The sequence below is a fragment of the Benincasa hispida genome, chromosome 1 (assembly GCF_009727055.1).
Source record: "Benincasa hispida cultivar B227 chromosome 1, ASM972705v1, whole genome shotgun sequence".
Taxonomy (NCBI): Eukaryota; Viridiplantae; Streptophyta; class Magnoliopsida; order Cucurbitales; family Cucurbitaceae; genus Benincasa; species Benincasa hispida.
This window is the reverse complement of record NC_052349.1, coordinates 28112423-28134500: the sequence shown is the minus strand read 5'-3', so window position 1 is coordinate 28134500 and position 22078 is coordinate 28112423. Positions and strand designations below refer to the sequence as shown.

General features: G+C 31.7%; 1 protein-coding gene across 1 annotated transcript; it reads left to right on the top strand.

The window, feature by feature from the left end:
• The first annotated feature begins 4891 nt into the window (after nucleotides 1-4891).
• Nucleotides 4892-6556, top strand: LOC120091712 (gibberellin 20 oxidase 2-like). Its single transcript, XM_039049827.1, has 3 exons — nucleotides 4892-5484; nucleotides 5626-5947; nucleotides 6042-6556. Exons 1-3 carry the CDS (start codon nucleotides 4976-4978, stop codon nucleotides 6333-6335), a joined length of 1125 nt encoding a protein of 374 aa, XP_038905755.1. The 5' UTR covers nucleotides 4892-4975; the 3' UTR covers nucleotides 6336-6556.
• The last annotated feature ends 15522 nt before the right edge of the window (nucleotides 6557-22078 follow it).

The following is a 22078-nucleotide window of genomic DNA, read 5'->3' as shown; positions in this document are numbered from 1 at the left end:
AGCACTATGGATGTGTCAACTTAGTTGAGATATCCGTGTGTGCCTACTGATCTCTCGACTTCTCGTACTCCATTATAAAAAACATTTTGAAACCTAAGGATCAAATAGAAACTAAATTCAAAATTTGGAGACCAAGAATGTATTTTTCTTTTAAAAAAATCGTATTTACGAGGATATTTGTAATAGATAGTAAAATAAGAGGAAAAAAATCTAAAAATATATTACCTCTTTAAAATATTTGCAAATATATAAGTGTTGACTAGTCAACATTTGAATTTTTTATAATTTTCAATTTCACCCTCTATTGTCTTGTTGCACACCTTTTTCTTCCCTTTCTTTTTATTTTCTTTTTTTCTTCGATTTTTTCTTATTTAGTTTATTTTTTATTTTCTTTCATTTCTCCGACTTTTGCTTCTTTTTTTTTTTCTTTCCTTTCTTAAAAATTTATTTCTCTTTTTTTTTTTTATAAAAAAAAAATTTATTTCCTTTATCCGATTTTTTATACTTCCTATTTTTTTTCATAAGAATTATGATGTTGAGTTTTGTACTAAAGACTTGAAAATATTCAATTCGTAAGTGACTTAACACCAATAAACCAATCATCAAATTTGATTATTATAACAAAATAATAAACATAAATAGCAAATGAAAACATATTTGAAAGAAATTACTTTTTTTAATACACAAATTTGCACCATTTTTAGAAACATTTCTTAAATGTTTGGAATAAGAAACTATAATAGTTATTAAATAAGTTTATTTCTAAAAAATTGAAAACTGTGAACGATATCAAACAAACCAATAGTTTTTTTTTTCTTTTTATATGACTTTTAGAGTATGATCTCTATGAAAAATAAACTTGAAAAAAATGGCATAGATGACCCAAAATGAAGGGCACAAATTGAAATATTTGTGTATTTGTGTACCATAATATTTGTATATTGATAATAACGATTATTAGTGTTATTAGTCATAGAACTTAGATAGATATCAATCATATTAATGTACTAGTGATATTAAATTTAGGTAGATATCAGCAGTAGAAGTATACTAGTGATAAAAGTCCATTATTGATAATCAAGATAAAAGTTTGTCAATAATAGCCACTAATAGCTCTAATTGTTAATCTTTCAAAATTGATAGTTACTAATGAAAGTCTATCAGTAATAGCCACTAATATTTTCTATCATTGATAGCTTAAACTTTGATGATTTTTTTCAAAGTATTATCCACTTAGTGGATTTAATTAATAAAGTTGAATCTCGAATTAAAGTTAAGTGGAATGTGTAGAAATTATCATTAATAGTATGTTATCGGTGATAGAAGCTATCAACGATACTGATTACACGTTATTTAATGGTAAAAAGGAATGATAGAAGTTATCCCTAATAGTATGTTATCAATGATAGAAGCTATCACCGATAATTACGATATAAGTGATATCAGTGACTACAATAATAGAACTTATGTGATATCCATATATCGATGATATCAATGCTATAAAAGTCAATTCTCTTTGATGAAAGTCTATCATTGATAGCCACTGCTAAAAGTTATCGGTGATAGCCGCTGATTGAAGCTATCAATGATAGTTATAACTATAAGTGATATCCGTATATCAGTGATATGACTTAGGTATTTATCAATAAAATGAATGACATTAATGCTATTGGTGATATGACTTAGGTAAATATCATAGATAGTCACTTATAGACCTCTTATTGATAGATTTCTATCACTTATAGCTTTAAATGTTAATCATTGAAAGATGATAGTTTCCTTTCAAAAGTTGATAATTACTTATAAAAGTCTATTATTGATATCCATTGATGGCCTTAGGTGTTAATATTTCAAGTTTGATTCTAATTGATCAAAGTGTATTAGTGATAGCCTTTGAAAATTGATAGCAAATTGAAAGGTGATATTTCAAGTGTTATTATTTTAAGATTGTATTAATATTTCTCAAATTGAAAGCTGTCACTAATAGTAACTATCAACGATAGCAATTAATAGCAGTTATCAGTGAGAAATGTGAACCAATTATGATTAGATATGTGAACCAATGAAAGCTGTCATTAAAAAGAGCACAACCAAAGCCTTTTTCTTGTACACAAATTTTCTAGAGAGAAATGTGAACCAATTATGATAAGATATTTAATATCGATAATATAATTTTAATCAAATTAAATTTGGATGAACCTGCTTCCTAATTAATCATTCTTTCATAATAAAATCTTTAGAAGTATAAATCAACCCATAAATAACAATAATAAACCTTCATTACTTTGTCTCTCAACAAGTGTGCCCTTATGGAACTAGGGTTATCTTTTCTTTTCCTTCTTATGCTCTTTTTAGAAAAGTTTTCTTCATCGTAGACAATGGATATATGTGAAAGAAAAGTGTTATGAAAGTCCAATTTTATGTGAAAGAAAATGAGGGCTTAATTTTCCAATGTTTCTTTTCTTTTTTCATTTCTTTTCCTTTTTTTTTAAAAAAGAAATTGAATATGAAAGTTGATGGGAATTTGATTTGGTGCAAAGGTTGTGGGTCTCTCAAAAAGCTTAAAAGGGTAAAGCTACTTTGATGTGCCCTTCCAACTTTACGTTAAAAGGACCCTAACACCTTTTTTTGAGAAAAACAAAATATGTATATACACATACATACAAAGGCAATAAGGAAAATTGGACTAAAATTTTGAATGAATATATGATTTTGGACAATGTATAGAAGATGATTTCATTTGCCAAAAAATGGTTAATTTCATAAGAAAACTATAGTTGTCTTTCGTATATAGCATAAACTACCATGTTTAATTTAAGAACACTCATCAATTACTCACTTTATACATATATTGGAACTCAAAATAGATTGTAATATAAATCTTATTGTATTTACTTGTTTGACAGATTAATTGAATAGAATTTGTAAAGATCAAGCAAAAAATAAGTGCATTTTTTTCCTAAAATGACAATCTTCCATAATCAAGCGGACATGACCAACAACTTGTGCTACATACCTTGATGTAGGAGGTTCAAATCTCTATAACAGAAATTCGAACTTACGGTACTAGAAAAGAAATAATTTAATTGGAAGTAAAAATCCTTTAAAACAATTATTATTTTTTTACTAAAATTCTATTTTAAATAGAATTTAAAATAAAATACTCTTTTGTCTATTGAGGTATGATGTTAATATCTATTATGTCTTTGAAATTATAAAATAAACACTTCAGTTCTCAAAATTTGAAAAATAATTTTAAATGACCTCTAATCTAAAAAATGCTGATGTGATAGTTTAACACGAGTGTGGATGACAAGATCACATTTTTGACTCATTGAACGAATCACGTCATCATCTTCCTCTCCTTTCTCTCTTTCCCTATTTTCCTTCACCCTCCATTTTGATATGGCAGGCCAAGATTTGTGCTACCATGCATCTCAAAGGAGGGAAACAACAATAATGTTTCAGAAGGAGAAAGGAGAAAGAGGATGAGAAGGAGGTCGGTAATCCAATATTCTAAACATTATCATGTTATCTAAACTTCTTTTAGCATGTTAATTGCCACATCAATATTCCTTTAGGTAACTAAGGGTTAAGACTATTTTAACTGTTCTTTGAATTAAAAAAATAAAGTGTTCATGTAATAACTCATGCAAATTAAAATGTCACTCTAAAGACATTCTATTGTAATAAAATCATCTCTTGGAGTTAGTGGTCAATCCAAACAAAGATTCCTAATTTCTTTTATAATAAAAAGAAGAATATATCATAGGGTTATGTCGAAATGTCTCGTACTTTTTTGAACAAGTATTTAAATAATTGTCCGAAAAAAAAAAAAAAAAAGAAAGAAAGAAAGAACAAGTATTTAATATATTTGTTTTTCCTTTTTGCTCTCTCTCCCACTTCGTGGAAACATAGCACATCACCTCACTTTAAATGAAAAGGCTTTTAAAAGAAGAAATATGACAAAAAAATTAAAACACAATAAAAAACGTACAATAATATAGTACTGGTAATTTGCTTCTTTTATCTTTCGAGAAAGTGACAAATATTTGATGTAAAATGCATGTGTATTAGAGTCATGCACCTAAACTTAACCATGTGGATGTACCTCAATAACATACTTAGTCATAATGATATGTGGTCAAACTCCTCAAATAGTTAGCCTAGTTAAAAGCAAACACGAAAAGATAGATTATTTGATAGAGAGTCTTATTGGTCTTTTGTTCAACGAAATGGTTAGAAATGTAACAAAAAAATTTTATATTGATAAAAAAGAAAAAAGATTGTAAATACATAAGTGAAGGATGATAGTTCTATTGGTAAAAAGTGAGATTGTTTAGATGAAATCATGAGAGTTTATATTAGGAAAAAAAAAGATGTTGTTAAGACTGCACTTATCTTTGTGTAGCCTAGACAATTGTCCAATAAAAATTTTCATATTGCAAATATTTTTTTAGAAACCATTTTAATATTTTTGTGTGTAAAAGAAAGGAATGCGAGGATAAGTACAACTTAGACTACATCTAATTTCTACCATTTATATTATATCATTGAAGAAAACAATGATTAGGTGTAAGCTAACTTATACTTATTTTCATTTTCCACCTCTCCTTTAAACATATTCTTTTTGTAAAAAAAAAAATTATTTTTCAAAAAAATAAAAATTGCCACACGTTATATTTTTATTGATTTTTAACTTGGAGTGTACAAAAAATGAGTGTAGTTCAGCTCCACCTAATTTTTTTTTTTGTTAAGGAAATAAATGGGGTTGGTTTGTACTTTGTCTCCTACTCATAAAAAGAAGAATAAAATTACGCATTTACCCCTATTGTGAGCTTATAAATCTTCCAAACTCTCCTCTTTCCAACTCCATTCCAAATCTTGGGCATCAGAATAATAGTAATACTGCGTTGCTTTATTTTAATTATTCCCATATTTTTAATATCTTTTTCCATTTGTGTTTTTGCATGCAATGGCGATGAAATGCATGACGAGTGCAGGCGAATCAACACAGCGTGTGGAATTTGGGTGCTCGGAGGAATCAATGGTGCCGGAGACTTTCGTGTGGCCGGACGAGTTTAAACCAAAGGAGGGGGCGCCGGAGCTGCATGTTCCACATATTGACTTGCAAAAGTTCTTAAGTGGAAATCAAAGTGATATTGAAGAGGCAACCAGGCGGGTAGATGAAGCTTGCAGAAAGCATGGATTCTTTGTGTTGGTCAACCATGGTGTGGACATGGAATTGATGAAAAAACTTCATCAGTGTATGGATGAGTATTTTACATTGCCTTTTGATGTCAAAAAGAAAGCTCAAAGGAAATTGGGTGAAAATTTTGGATATGCTAATAGCTTCATTGGAAGATTCTCCCATAATCTTCCTTGGAAGGAAACCTTTTCCCTTCCTTATGTTGCTCATCATAATTCAACCACTACTCTCGATTACTTTTCTCAATATTATGGCTCAGAATTCTCTCATCAAGGGTAAGCAAATTTTAACTTGATTATCGTTAGAATACTGTCTCTCTGATAATAAACTGCTTTCTTTTTTTGTTACTGAACCACGTAAAAAAATCTCTGTGTTCTCTCGATTTCTAAACATATTTATATTATTTATGTGTGTAGGAAGGTGTATCAAGAGTGTGGAGAAGCATTGAGTGATTTGAGTTTGAAGATAGTGGAGCTTCTGGCTTTAAGCCTTGGGGCTCCAAAAGAGAAGTTCAGGAAATTCTATGAGGACAATAGTTCAATAATGAGGCTAAATTATTACCCACCATGCGAGAAGCCAGAGCTGACATTAGGAACTGGACCTCACTGTGATCCAACCTCCGTAACAATTCTTCACCAAGACCACGTCAGCGGCCTTCAAGTCTACGTGGATGATGAGTGGCACTCAATTCCTCCAACCAAAGACTCCTTTGTCATCAACGTCGGTGACACTTTCATGGTAATTAATAATCTAATTCAATAATTTTAAATTTTTAAATTTAGTTTTTTTGAAAACCCATATTAATTAATTAATGAATTTCCAATGAATTAAGGCTTTGACAAATGGGGTTTACAAGAGCTGCTTCCATCGAGCTGTAGTGAATTGCAAGGAAGCAAGAAAATCAATGGCTTTTTTTCTCTGTCCAGCAGCTGATAAAGTGGTGAGAGCACCGGAGGAAGTGGTGGACAAGAATCCACCAAGAAAGTTTCCAGATTTCACATGGCCATTGTTGCTTGAACTGACTCAAAAATTTTACAGGGCTGATTCCAATACTTTCAAGGCTTTCATTCCTTGGCTTGAAGAACAAAAGTTGGCTAATAATACAATTGCACCACCGTCTGTTTAAATTATGCCAATCCTGCCCTTCAAAACCCTCTCCTTAGTTTTATGTCAATAAAAGTTCTCTCTTTTTAATTAGGAGGTTAACTAGGGAAGAAACTAGCTGAGGGAATCCCTTAGTAATGTTGTAGTAATTTGGTCTTTATGTATTTTGTCGTCTTTTCTGGGTTGTTGTTGGGATGTTACAGTAACTTAATGTACACAGTACACATGTTTACGCTTTGCTTATCCTAATTTTCTTCTTCTAGCTCTTCTCATCATCAGCTGCATGTTTGACACTTCTAGCATTTAAACCCACATTACATGAGCCGTTATTTCAACTTTTAATTGAATTCCCCTAATTTCAAAAACTATATATTCCTAACTTTTATTTTTATTTTACTTTTTCTCCTTCTCTTATTTGGTATATAAATATATTAAAAAAATCATTTTCAATTTTTTTCCCACAACTCCCGTTTAAACACGCTTAACTACGAAATTCTAATGAGATCAAGTGTATGATTTAATAAAATCTTAAAAAGAAATGTACACTCAAGAAATAAAAGGATACAATCTATGTGATTATTTAAAGATACATTTGAATGTAATATTAAAATAATGATAAAAAAAGTGGGCTAAGCACTTTTTTTTTTTCATTTAACATGTTCACTTAATATGTCTAAATGAATAAGTCTTGTGTGAGTAGAATTATAATCTCGTTGCATTTGATTAAATTAAAAACTAATAAACAGTATACAGCGTAATTATTCAAAGACACATTTGGATGTAATATTATTTTTTTTTTAAAACCAAAAATTGGCCTAAGCACACTTTTTTAAAAAAAAAAAATTAACGTGTTTACTTGTATGTCTAGATGAATAAAGGTGTGTTTGGTTTAATTCATGTATTTAATTTTAAAAATAAACTATTTAAAAAAAATTGAAGTGGTTGGTAACTAGTAAAAATAGTTTTAGTGTAATTTAAATAGTTTTGATAAAAAATTTAAATAAAAATAATTTTTTTTAAAAGTATTTTTTTCTCTAATCATGTCAAACAGGCCGCCTAAGTATTATCTGAGTAGAATTATAATCTCGTTGCATTTGTTTAAATGAAAAACTAATAAACAGTATACAGACCAAAACAATTTTATAATTTAAAAAATTGGAAACTAAAACAGCCAAATATTTGATAGTTTAAACGATATACATAATTTTAGAATTGAAATTACCCTGTATTTCCTATAATATATTTCAACCCCACAATTTGAAAAATCTTTGTAGACATATGTTGAGTGATTGATGTATATATGACATTACTTTTCTATGGTTAGAGACAATTTTAACCAAAAAACAAAACAGTTGTTTTGAAAAGGACAAATTTATTAATTTTCTATCATCTTTTTTTTTTGTTTTTTCTTGCATGGCAGTTTTCCTGGCTTGTTCACTTCAACAATGAGTAAAATAATCTGAAATTACAATTTTGGCCTTGCAATATTATGAGAGTGTTAAGAATTCGTTGATGTTTGGACTTTTTGTCCATTAATTAAAGAAAAACTTTATTTAAAAAAATATAAAATTTTAGTTATAAGCTTTTAAAGTTGTGTCTATAATACCTTAATAGATGGGAATATTATTGTTTGAACGTCCTAAAAATGGCTAACTATCCTCAATATCACTTTTTAAAATTTGAAATTAAATAAGTAAAAAAAGACATAAAGTAGACCCAACACAGGAGACGACTTATTGAGATGGAGTCACTTTGCTGATGGTAAATTCAGTGTCAAAACTATGGAAAGAGCTTCTTCGGACACCTCCTCTATAACTGCATTGATGGATGTTGGTTCTCTATGGTCAACACAGCTTCCTAAAAAATGCATCTTCTTTATTTGGTGCCTCCTACACAAAGGCTTGAACACTGGGGACAAATGCCAGCTTCGCTCTCCCCATAGAATGCTCAGCCCGTACTGGTGTATATTTTACAAAAATGAGAGTGAATCCGCCGATCACATATTTATACATTGCCCCTATGCTAAACATCTCTGGACAAGCCCAAACTCGGCCACTTTGCATCCCCTGCCCGCTACCCTGGATGATATATGCTATTTGTTCTAACACATATTAAACAGAACTCAACGAAGAAAGTTTTGTGGAGCAACCTGATCGAAGCCTACCTTTGGAGTTTCTTGCTGGAGTGAAACAGAAGAACTTTTCAAGATGAACAAAACCCGCCGGGTCATTTCTGGGAAGATTTACTTTATCTTGCTGTCCAATAGAGTACTAAATCTAAATTTTTTTGTAACTATGACACAACTTGAATAGCTCTCAATTGGAAGGTTTTCCTCTGACCTCTCATCTATTTTGTATTTGAACTCTCTGTCGTGTGTTTCTGTACATATTTCTTCATCAATACATCCTTTTGGATCGGAGCATGATGAAAGTACTAAGGAGGTGTCAATCTAATAGAGATATCCGGGTATACCCACTGATCCCTTGACCACTAATACTCTTAAAAAAAAGTAAAAAAAAAAGACTTAGATCAAATAAGATATATTTCTTTGAAAAAAGAATCTACTAAATATTTTTAGTTCTTGAATTTTTATGAAAGTAACAATTTAGTTTCTAAACTTTAATTTGTCATGATTAACTCTCTTAGTACTTTTAATTTTGTAACAATTTACCCATTGTAATTTAATAGGTAAAAATTGGTTTTTTGAAATTTGCAACATTACTGTCCTTAATTGAAAAAAAAATGTTCTTAAAATTTAACAAAATCTTCTTACATACGTAGATCAATAGTTGATTAACGTCCAAATTGTATAATTTATAACCTACAAATACTAAGTCGTTTTGTCAACATCCATCAAACCTTAGTCAACATATTCATGATAGTAAAACCTACAAATACTAAGAAACATCCATCAAACCTTTGTCAACAGATTCATGATAGTAAAACCTACCAAAAAAGCAAACTAAACTTACGCCATTATCTTTCCAATGAACATATAAGTAAAGTTTTTTTTTTTTGAAAGGATATATTTAGTCAAAGTCTATCAGCAAAGTTATTGATCGTTAATTATCAAGTAACTTTATATACACAAAGTGAGAAAAATTTAAAGTCTATTATGACAATAATGAGATATTATAACACCAAAAAAACTCAAGATTTGATATATTAAATCATATCTTTGCATGAGTAGTCATCATATACAAAAGAAAATTATGTATCAAATTTGTATTATGGTTGACTCTTCACATTGTGAGTTTATTATTCATCCATAGTTTTTTTTCCCCTTTTTCATAAAACATATACAATATTTTATCGTTTAATTTGTCATATTGACCTCACCATTTTCCTAAATGAAAGTGATAGCCAAGCCAAGGACAACATTAGTATAGTCTTCCCACCGAAATGCATGATGTGGTTTTTGTACCAGCACTTGCTCTTAGGTCCTTGGGGGAATTAAGTATTGATAAGGAAATGAGAAGTGCAGTTGACTAATTCATTTGAAGTTTGGTGTTTTGGATTTTCGAATAAATGTGTATGGGAATATTTAGTGCTACTCATCAATCATTACTTTTTCTCTTAGCAACATTGCTGGTGGCGCAATGTCACTTACAATATCTTTATATATAGAGAGAGCTATATTCAACAATTTTATACAAATTTTGAAAATTAGATATGAAAATTGATAAAGTAAGTAAAAATGTTTTGAGACCTAGAATGACAATCGATTTAAATAGTTAATTAATAAGAAAACATAAGCTTGAAAGCTTGGTGGTTACACTTGGGAAGTTAAGTAGTTAGAATAAGATTAGAATTATATTTTGAAGAATCCTAGGTAGCTGGTCTTTGGTAATGATGGGAAGAGCATCAAATCGTTTTCCATGAAAAAAGGAATGAATATTGTGAAACGTTGAGATAGAGAGAGTGGGTACGAACAAAGCAAAATAGTGATTGTATCATGTGAAGATAATTCACTTGAGTTGGATTCTCCTAGCTCGACAAGATCTTGGAAGATAAGATTACTCATTATATATTCAATCTCCTTTTCGAATTTCCCTTCTTTCTTTCATCTTTTCAAACTTTTTAATCTCAAATCATCTTCTTAATTATTAACTTAAATATGTTGTTGTTGTGGAGAAGGTAGGGTACCCCATAAAGAGGTGGAAACCATGGCCTAAACAAATATGTTTACTGCTACTCCATATTGATTGACTAATTTTATTATAGGTATGATGTTTCGTGTTTTGTCTTGTTAAATGTCAAGTATCTCATTCTGCATCATGCAAAGAGTAGGTGATATTGAAGTTTCTTTTTACCAGACACACGACCTTTCGGAGTAGGTGATATTTTCACCAGACTAGATTACCAATTATTTATGTGTCGTCTTCTTATCTTAATTTTTATTGTCCTTTATTCAATTTATCTACTTATCGATTGTTTTATTACAACATCGTAATTGACTTTATACTTTAAAATTTCATTTACCTTTTAAATTCCAAGACAAATATGTTAAGCGAAGGCTTTATAGTATTCCTTAGTACAAATAATGGTTATTATGGATCAGCAGAAATGTGAAGGAAATAATATACTTCTTCTAAAATATATATTCATATATATATTTTTTTATTGGAAATAAAAGTTGAATTTATGAGATCATCTCTCTCCTATGTTTTCCCAAACAGGGATATCACCAAATAAAAGCTTTTTTGTTCCTGTTATCATTTCTGTTTGAATGAATTTTGAAGGCTAAACTGAGCATATAAATAGTATGTAATGAGAAAAAGTTGAAAGTGGCGGAACTTCTTCCATGGCTGACCTTTTTGCTTTTGAATGATACTTTATTCCACTAGCTAGCTAGTTTTCTCCCTTTCAAGATTCATATTGCTTTCAACAATTTGTTCATTAAAACATCATATTTTGTAAGCATGAAATATAAGTTGCTTTGGTGGCGGCGTTCAATTTTTTTTTTTCTCGAGATTGCCCTGCCCTTACTTGTTAGGGCAATCACTCTCTTTACCTTGGACTTTAGTTTAATATTTGGTTATATTATAAATGGTTATATTATAGTTTTAAATGATCTATAATATTTCGTTGTGTAACAACTTCCACCAAATTCAGATAGTTATTACGATACAAAGAATGTGACTTTCGTTTAAAAATATCAACACTGGTAGGTCACGATATTTCTTATATCTATGGTTAAGATTACACCCAAAACGAACAAACATACTGTGTTTTGTCATGTGTAATCACTTATCCACCCATGTTTTTCAATTCCAAACATGTTTTCACAAACGATACACATACAAATATTGGAATGTCTTAAATCTGTTATCTGGTGCTTCAAATGACTAAGCATAAGATCTTGTTGAGGCCATTGTAATTTGTAATATGATATTTCTCTTCTAATAATAAAATTTCTCTCTCGTTCTGCTCGTGGATGATATATTGTTAGTGAATTATGTAAATTTCTGTATCAATTTCTCTACCGTTTATGTTTTTTTTTTTTTTTTTTTTTTTTTTATTATTATCAATTTCATAACAACAAAGAAGGGAGAGAGAGGAGGTTATAGAGGTAACATCACTAAATTAAAGTAACTGTTTTATATGGTGGGGGAGTTTCCACAATCGCATGCATATCAAAGGTGAGGCCACTTTGCTTTCCTTGCTACAGAAAAAAAGAATATATTTTGCCAAAAAAGAAAAGAAATCCCATGAAAAGTGACAGACCCAACAAGATTGGTATGTCTACAAAACTGTACTGATTGTCCCAATTAGAGCAAAAACATTCTGTCTTTAGTTACCCACTGAAGCCATGGCTGTGTTTCTTGTGTGGCATTGCCATTATTTTTGTTTGGCCTTGGTGTAGTTGTAGTGATAGCTTTTTAGACTATATTACAACAATGGGAGACAAATACAATCCTAACTTGATAGTGTTTTTGGATTTTTCAAGGAAGAGGACCAACCCAAATTCTCAATCATTTAAAGTATATACCATTTTTTTTCTAACCTAATTATATTTGCAGATCTTTACTGAAAAATAGAAAGCTCTACTAAAATGAAAAGGTATGGATTATGTATGAGGTTTCTATCTTCATAAATCAATATCAAAGGGTCCATAAGTCCCACTAACACTTGTAACTTATCATTTTCAAGTTTGAAAAGACTAATCTTTTTCATTACCAAAAGGTGGAGAGCATATGGAATCTACAGCCATGAGTGAATGATTGACAACAACCCCTTTTCCCCTCCTGACTTGTACATCAGTACTATATGTTTCAGCAGAACAGTTATAGTTGGAGACATTTTTATTGCCAACTTTACTTGTATTAATACAAAATTTTGTCTGAATATTATTTAATGGCAAACATGTTGAAGAAATTGGTACAAAAAAGAAGAGAGGCAATCTTGGATGAAAGAACTTTTATTTAAGAAATAACAAAGATGGACATATTTGAGAGAATACTTTTACTAATCACTACTAGAAAAAACACATTTCTTGACGTTTACAATTCTGAATACTTGAAGTTTTTAGGAAAAATGTCAAGTAATACGTGATTTTTAAAGAAAAACGTCAAGAAAATGTAAAAAAAGGGAGTCGAGGGTAATTTTAATGTCAAGAAAAATATAGAAAAAGCGGAGGTGTAAGAGATTTTTGGATTTTTTTCACACTAACATAATACTTGACATTTAAAAAATGTCAAGTTTTAGGATTCATTTTTAATTAGGAGTTTCAGTTTATTCCTCCTGCTTGTTGCGCTTCTCCTTCTCAAACGAAACCCTAACGATTTTTCTCCCCTTCGACCATCTCACCTCTCTTCCTCCAGGTCACGATTGCATCGTCTTTGCACTAGTCGGTGCTGTGTGGTTGCTGGAAGATGGAACAAGCCCTAACAATTTTTCTAGCTTGTCTTCTTCACTGCTCCTCAAAGACCGAAGAAGCCCTAGCGATCTTTCTATCTCTAATTCTATGCAATGGGTCAGATTCAATACTCTGAGAAATACTTTTCTATGAGTACATGTCTGTATTTCTCTTCCTCATCTGCTTTTCGATTCAAGATGTTATTTTCATTGACATTGTTTGATTCTCATGATTTTTGCTGATGTTTGTTGTAGGCATATTGTGTTTCCTCTTCTGCCGTCTTCGTCTTCTTCGTCATAGTCGTAGTCGTATCTGTTCTCTATTGGTTCTCTTGACCATGGTGATTTTGTTTGGAATGAGTCTCACATTCGAAGGTACCAACTCTAAAGTCTTGCCTAAAAGAGAAACTCCGTCATTGGAACATATTCGAATGCAAGACTCATTAAGAAATGATAAATTTTGAGAACAAGACACGTTGGTTTACTTTAAGGAGAGTTGGAAAATGAATTTTGCTGGACGAAGTCACTTGTTCTTTAGGATTATCCAATATGAGGGGTTTAAAACAAGAAAAAAAAAAGGGAGAGGATCAAAGGAGAGCTCAGCCGAGGAAGGGAAAAGAAATTTTGAGCAGCCTCACGTTCTTGTCTTTTAAGCAAGAGTTGGTGATCAATTGACTTGATGAAAGAAATTTGGTAATAAATTTTGAGCAAGTTATATATATATAAAAGTGAAGAGAGGGCTGAGAGAAGAAGAAGAGGAAGTAACAACTGCTGTGAGGATGAAGACAGCAGCAGTTTGTTTACATTTTTGGAATTCTTAGTGTTTTGGAGGAAGAACCAACAATAAACCCAATTTTTGGTTAGTCTATCCTTTAATCTTCATGTTAAAGTTGAAGAAGAGAGTTGTGAGGTAGAATTAAATAAATAATTAAAAATAGGGTGGATGGAAATAATGAAGTTGTTTGGTTGATTCTACTGGTTTTTAGTATTTTTCTCGAGGGAGTTTGTTGATAGATTGAAGGAGAATAATTTTTGGTATGTGTTTATTGAGAATGCCATTGTTTCGGACTTTAAGAAGAAAAACAGTAGTAAGAAAAAAATTTCTGTATTACCTAATTCTTTTGAAGGAAGAAGTGGCTGTTTTGAAGAACAATAAGCTTGGAAATTTAAAAAATGTTGAAAAAAAAGCCGTAGAGATGCTGTCAAAATTTGTTTGAAAAAATGTGTCGCATGATATCTAATAGATTATAGGTACATATAGCGGAAGAAATCAGAATCGATAAGTATTCTAATTATACTTAATTTGAGTTGAAAAACATGCAAATAAACTATTTATCAAAGAGGGTTTCAATATGAGCAATACCTTTGATAAAAACTCTTCAATTCCTACTTCTCTTCATGAAATGGGTCTCCAAATTGACAGTAGATCACTACAATGATCTTTTCTACCATCTTCTAATTTGGATTAAGAGGTAAAATCTCTGAATTAGCTCAGGTGAAGAGAGTGAAGAGGGTTTGAGAGAGTGCAAAATTCTGGAATTCAAAATCATAAAAATCAAATGCATGTCCTCTTCCACTAAAAATTTGAAGCTTTTTAATCAATCAAACCATGCAAGAAATATTAATTCAGCATGGTGACACTTCAAACACCAATTAGAAAGTGGGCAAGGTGTCTAATTAGGCATTTAACCCACCCAAATTGTGAAAAGGTTGGAAAATGGAATTTTCCAATTTTCGAAAACTTGTTCAATTTTGTTTTTATTTAATTTTTACTAAAATTAAAATTCAAAACAGAATTTGAATTTATCAAAATTGAATTAATTAAATAATAATTTAATATTAAATATTAAATTAACAAAACACCTAATTTATACATGAATTGTATTCATGTAAATCAATATTTAAATAATTTAATCTCTCCAATTACATTCAATTTTGATAAATTTAAACATTTTAATTATATCAAATATAATTAACCAGACCTTAAATTGAATTTGAACACTTCAAATTCAAAACCCTAATTTCGATTTTGAACATTTCAAATTCGCTCAATTCACTAATCCTAGATATAGTTTTATGAGCTAGTAGAGGGTCTTTATAGACCTACATATCATGAGCTTCAACGATTTGAGATTAATTGGCTAAAATTTTTAGACCAAATTAATCAATATTTGTTAACTACTGAGACACACTACTATAGCTCGATAGTTGCACTCTACTCATTGTAGATATATTTCTGTCCAATTTAACCATAATCAGTAATTCGAATCTTCATAGGTTGTTCATATTTATTGCTAGGTCAAAATACCGGTTTACCTATGTAAATACATCTTGCTCCTAAAGCTCCCACTGATCCTCTATTGAACAATTGGTTTATAGTCCAACTAATAAACCATATCCCTCTCGGCCATGAGAGGGTGGGGTCCCATTGTTCTAAACCAGAAATCAGTACTTAAGGGAACAACCTATCTGCTAACCCTAAATCGGGTAGGAGTGAATTTCATCTTGCAAGACTATGTCCCCAACTATCTATCCGATCTTAACCCCAAAATTAAAGGCTTATTAAGCAGTTCTGTTGAACTACTATCACCTATATAGATCAAAGAATAATCCCAAATAAACTGGAGTTCATAGTCAACTCAGGATCAAAATCAAGTTACCCTAGGTCATCGAATTTGAAATAGTCAGTTTTAACGGTAAACGGTTGTTATAAAGAAAAGTAACTATTTCGATATCTGGTCTTATGCAAACATGATTTGCATATGATGCCCCCACTCGCATGTCTCCATATGAATGATTTTGGGATCACATCATTTGTATCAGTATATAAGGTCGGCCACATCCAATAGTGTCAGCAGGACGAAGAACCCAATCTTATCCATATACTTATACACCATTTTGGCTATATACTAAAACTTGATTTACTTTTATGTCTCCACATAAAGTTAATATATGCATACTATAGCCATGGATTTTGTTTATTGGTATTTTATAACAAAATGCAAGATCAATAACATTTTATTGAATGAACAACTCAATAATATTTTTATTGATAAATATAATATGTTTCTACTATTTACGAACTGCGAGTTTTAGGACATTTCCAACAATCTTCCACTTGGACTAATACTCCAGTGAGGTGACATCTCCCATATTTTCTTATATGGACAATTCCCAACAATCTCCCACTTTTTACATATTTTCTAGTAGACAAGACACAGATATTAAGTTCCTTTTCATTTTAGGTACATAATATACATTTTCAAGTAAAATGTAGGTATCTCCAAAATATAACTTGACGTCTCCCATTGCTTCTACTGAAATTACTTCACCCATTCCCATCTTGAAAGTCATTTCATTTTCTGATAGTTGTGTCTAAGAACTAGTTTCCTAAAGAAAATACAAATATGGTTAGCGGCTCTCGAATCTAGTATCTAGGTTAAGTGAGAACTTTCCATTGAGCATGTTTCTACCACAAGTAAATCAGATTTACCTTGGTTTTCCTTTTTAACTCTCTTTCCAGTAAGATACTGCAGGCAATTGTGTTTCCAATGCCTGTCTTCATTGTAATGGAAACATTTTCTTTTCAGTGCTTTATTCTTGCTTTTCTTTGCTGGAGCTTTCTTCTTCCCTTTTCCTTTATTATTTAGAGGATAAGCTTTATCTGGATACTCTTATCCTCTAAATAAGAAGCCGACTTTCTTTTTCTTCGAGGGTTTTGTTCCAGAGGAAGATCCCTTAAGAGATTTTTTTTTTTTTTTTGGTGAAACAACATTTACTTCACTTTCCTTATTTTTCATTAAAGATTGGTAAGTCTGTAGTTCATTTAGAAATTATGAAGCCTAGATACTTCATGTGAGGCAAAGAATCAGTATCAGATACGTATTGGATACCGATATTTTCAGATACTTTCCTAATACGTATCTGACACCGATTTGACGTATCTATTTCTACGCATATTTTTTTTAAAAGAAAAAAGACAAGCAACTCATCTTATCTTTCCCAATCTAAAACTAGGCAATCTATTTAAAATGCTCACTACTCGAGTCCAAAACTAAAAGGAAAAGGAAAAAAAAATGAACCAAACCCTAGACTAGAATCATCTAATCTCCATCTTCACATTTGAGTCTCCATAAAGTCTACCAAAATATAAAGCATTTGGATATCTTCAATAATTCAATGAAGAAGTTCTTCGTTTATCTTCATACTTCTCCCTCTAATCTTCTTCTTCTTCTTCTTTCTAATATGACTCACTTTTCTATTGCATTTTATTAACTATTATACTTCAACATCTTAGATGTTGCTTTTTTTTATTTTTTTATTTTTTTTATTATATTTCAGTGTTTGTATTTTATTTTGTGCTATTGTTATTAACTTGTATGCTAAATTTATCTATATCCTAGAAATTTTTAAAGAAAAAGAAAATGTATTTTCAACGTACTAGTATTCTCGTTTTTTAAGAAATATATATATTAAAAAATATATAAAAAAAATGAGGCATCCTTAGACATATCTATATCTTAGTTTTTTTTTAGAAATTAACGAATCGCCGTATCCGATCATATCTGTATCGTGTAGCCGTATCTGTGTCCGTGCTTGATAGTTTAGAAGAGTGGTCAAATTGTAATCAATTTTATTCATTACCACATTAGTTCGAAATGTTAGAAAGCTCTTCGGAAGAGATTCCATTATCATACTAACTTGACTCCTTCATCTATGACAACGCCATGAACTTCCACAATGTTGAAATGGACCATCATGTCCAGGATATGTTTTCTAACAGATGTCCCCTCTTTCATGCAAGAGTTATAAGCGTACTTAATAGCATCATATCGTACCGAAAAAGTGTTGGGGTTGATGCCCTAAATCTCATAGGATCCTGTAGTTTTTAAACACATGTATGAACAAACATTTTGTGATGTAATAATATGAGATAATTTAGTTGCATTAACCACAAACTAATAAACTAAGATCCCTGGTTATCGTTGTAACTTAAGCATGTATGTGGAGACATACATGTGGATCATGCTTTAAGTGATAACCTATATGGTCTGTAGTATATGGATAAAGGAGGGAAACCTTATCCTGGTGACGCTACAAGTGTGGCCCGCTTTGTAGATATTACAAGTGTTGTAAAGTGCTACAAATGGTCTGATTCTGATCATTCATGTATTTGACATGCGAGCGGGGACACTCTATATAAAGAAGTTTGTATAAGACCAGACCACGAAATTCTTAGTCTCGATATAACGCCGTTCATGACAGAGACTTTCATTTCACTAGGATGACCATAGGTAACATGACCTTAATCCTGAGTGAGTAAGGAATTCCTGCCTATGAGGGCGGTCCTTTGATTTGCATGGGTGCGAGTGGTTAGATCGCCGACTCAAACCTACCACTTTAGGGATTCGTCTGATTGGGGACCTGGGAACTCAGCTATACAAGACGAAATTCTCTCCTTCTCCGAATCAGGGGTAAAGTAGATAAATTTCTCCTTTAAGGGCTGATTCCAGGGCTTGAACAATGTGGCGCCACACCTTCTCATGGCCTGAGAAGTGTTTACTCATAGTAGTGTTGGGGTTGATGCCCTAAATCTCGTAGGGTCCTATAGTTTGTAAACACCTATATGAAAAAACATTTGTGATGTAATAATATGAGATATTTTATTCACTGTTATCTATGAAATATGAGATATTTTAGTTGCATTAACCATAAACCAATGAACTAAGATCATTAGTTATTGTTGTAACTTAAGCATGTATATAGAGACATATAAGTTGATCGTGCCTTAAGTGATAACCTAAATGGTCTGTAGTATATGGTTATAGGAGGGAAACCTTATCTTGGTGACACTACAGATACGACCCGCTTTGTAGGTGTTCTAAGTGTTGTAAAGTGCTACAAATGATGCGAGCAGGGTGGTATTTTGATTTGCATGGGTGCAAGTGGCCAAATTGCCGACTCAAACCTACCACTTTGGGGATTCGTCTGATTGGGGAGCTGGGAACTCAGCTACATAAGAAGGAATTCACTTCTTCCCCGAAGTAGGGGCAAGTAGATAAATTGCTCTCTTAAGGACTGATGGACTTGAACAATGTGGCACCACACCTTCTCATGGCACGAGAAGTGTTCACTCATAGTAGGACTATGATGTATATTTCATTAGAGTATTCATTGGTACTTAAGGAGTTAGATGTAACTACAGGGGAAAAACAGTAAATTGGCTCAACTGTACTTACGAGCGATTTGTGAAGAGTCATCGTACTGTTGATTGGTTATATCCAATGCACACAAAAATATATCTGCAGTGCAAAGAGTGAAACTGTCGGTCTTTAGTGGAATGCCTGACAGATGACGGATGGTGAATATCGTGATTAAAGAGTTTAGTCAGTTATTCACATACCTTTGGAACTTCAAGCTACAGGTTCATAAAGCCCTCTTGATAGCTCAATGGATTCAAGTTGAGAATAAGTTTTTGGGTTAGTTTGAAGTGTTCAAATTAACAAGAGGGAATTTGATTTTATATGATATAATTAAACTGATTCAATTATATGTGATATAGTTGATATGATGCATTAGATACATTAAATGGAGGAATTAATATAAATATGATTTATATTAAATGTCATAAAGGCGAAAGAAACTATGGTTTAAATATTACATATGAGATGATATTAAAACTATAGGTTATAAATATAAGGGCCATTTTTAAATATAGAAAAATGAACCAAAATATTTACAAAATATAGCAAAATTTTAGAACTATCAATGATAAGTACTGATAGACATTGATAGACTTCTATCAGTGTCTATTAGTGATATTTATAGACACTGATAGAAGCCTATCAGTGTCTATCACCGTCTATCATTGATAGTTCCAAAATTTGGCTATATCTTGTAAATAGTTTCAACAGTTTTACCATTTGAAATAATTTCCCTAAATATAATATGATAAATTAGTTATTTCGTTTATTTATAATAAAACAATTATAAGATAATTGTTTGGTTGGTTATTATTTTCTCCTTTAACCATGTTTGAATGGGAAGTTACTATCAGTTTTAATAACCGATGAATAAAAGTGAAAAAGTTTTCATTTTTTTCATTATTGCATCACATAACGATCAAGTGAAAGAAAAAGCTATACGATAGCCTTTGTGAGAGTGAACAATGAGGCATCGAGTTTACTAGATGACAACTTCTCGTTTATTAGACGATCGAGTACCCAATCTATACGATAGACTTAGACATTTTCCCATTTACTCGATCGTTGAGTTCCTCTTTCCCTCTACCAAATTCACATAGAGCCCACACCTCTTGGATTCTAACATTGAGAATACCAAGGCAACTGAGTGCTAGTGTCGAGTGTTTCTGTTCGAGGGTCGAGGATCAAGTTTTATTCGATTGGGTTCGACGATCTGACAGTTCATGAGTTGCACTGGTTGTTCCTTGCATTCGTGCTTGTCATCGAGTTTGCTTGGATGCTGGATTGGTGTTGATCGAGGGGATACACGAAGAAGAGTTCTTCAAAGGTATGTCACTCAATTCTAGTTATTTTTAAGAAGAAAGCATGCTATAATTTACTCAATGATGCATAATTGTTCTTATTTGTTTGTAAATGCGTCGTTTTTTCATAATGGGTTGGAACGATTTTGCTTCCGCTCACTAGTTCTCTTTGTATAGAGTTCTTTCAATTGATATCAGAGCCAAGTTGTTTTGATATTCCAAAATCCATTGATGTATTGAATTGCATTTACATTTTCTATGGGTTTTTAAGCATATCTACATTGTGGTTAAGTGTTAGATGTATTTATGGATGTGAATGAATGGAGTTTTTTGGGATGATTGCCCCTGTTTACTGCTTTCTTTTACATTTCAAAGTTAATTTGTAAGGGTCCTTGTGTTTTTGGGCATTATTAACTTGCTATCGAGTCTGTATTCAAAGTGTTTGAGTCTGTTAGAGTCGTTCATGATGAAGCTTCAAGGCATGGAGATGCAGTTCACATCGAGGAGGAAGACCAAGGGTTGGTCGGATCGTGTAGCCCTGGCTAAACGATCATTTAGATTTGGCTAGGAGATCGTGTAGAAAAGTTCTACTCGATCGTGTAGCATTTGCTAAACGATCGCATGGCTGATGCTATGCAATCGAGTAAAGGGTTTACTCGATCGTGTTGTGTTGGCTACTCGATTGTGTAAACGATGAGGGTAAACGATCGCTGAGTATGGGATACTCATTGCATGGTAGGTGTAATACTCGGCGCACTAAATGATCGAGTAAGCCAGCATGCTTATTGCATAGTCACTGGCTACTCGATCACTCGGTATGTGATACTCGACATTTGCTCCTCGATCGTCTAGACGATCATGCTTTATCACATAGTTGTCATCTACTCGATCGTTTAGGCAGGTGTAATACTCGGTGCGCTGCACAATCGAGTGGCCTTCATGCTTTATCGCATCGTCAAAAGGCACTCGATCCATGCTACACGATCGTGGTTACTCGACCAACGTTGCTCGACAATCATAAGGAAAAGCTACACAATCAGGGAGTGAGGCTTCGCCCGGGCGGTTCAAGACTTGATGGTTTATGTAATAGTTAGTTGTAATTTCTGGTTTTTGAGGCTAATTATCCCGATCCATTAACTTTGGTGAATGTACATGTGATGTATGTTTAAATTATATGTCATAAAGTATGTTATATAGTTTTCAAACCCACCATAGGTTATGCATTTATTCATTCCTCATATTTATATTATAAGAGTTACAATATGGTAGTTTGTATGATTAAATTATGTTAAAGCATGCTCATGTATCATATAATATAAGAGTTATAATATATGCATGCATTAAACATATCCATGCATCATCTTTATATTATAAGTGTTATAGTATAAGGGTGTATGAGAGCA

What these genes read in the sequence shown, in the direction of transcription:
- LOC120091712 (XM_039049827.1), top strand. Translation starts at nt 4,976, where the DNA reads ATGGCGATGAAATGCATGACGAGTGCAGGCGAATCAACACAGCGTGTG. An exon ending in TCAGAATTCTCTCATCAAGG is followed by an intron (nt 5,485 to 5,625) that starts GTAAGCAAATTT and finishes TTATGTGTGTAG; the next exon opens with GAAGGTGTATCAAGAGTGTG. An exon ending in ACGTCGGTGACACTTTCATG is followed by an intron (nt 5,948 to 6,041) that starts GTAATTAATAAT and finishes CAATGAATTAAG; the next exon opens with GCTTTGACAAATGGGGTTTA.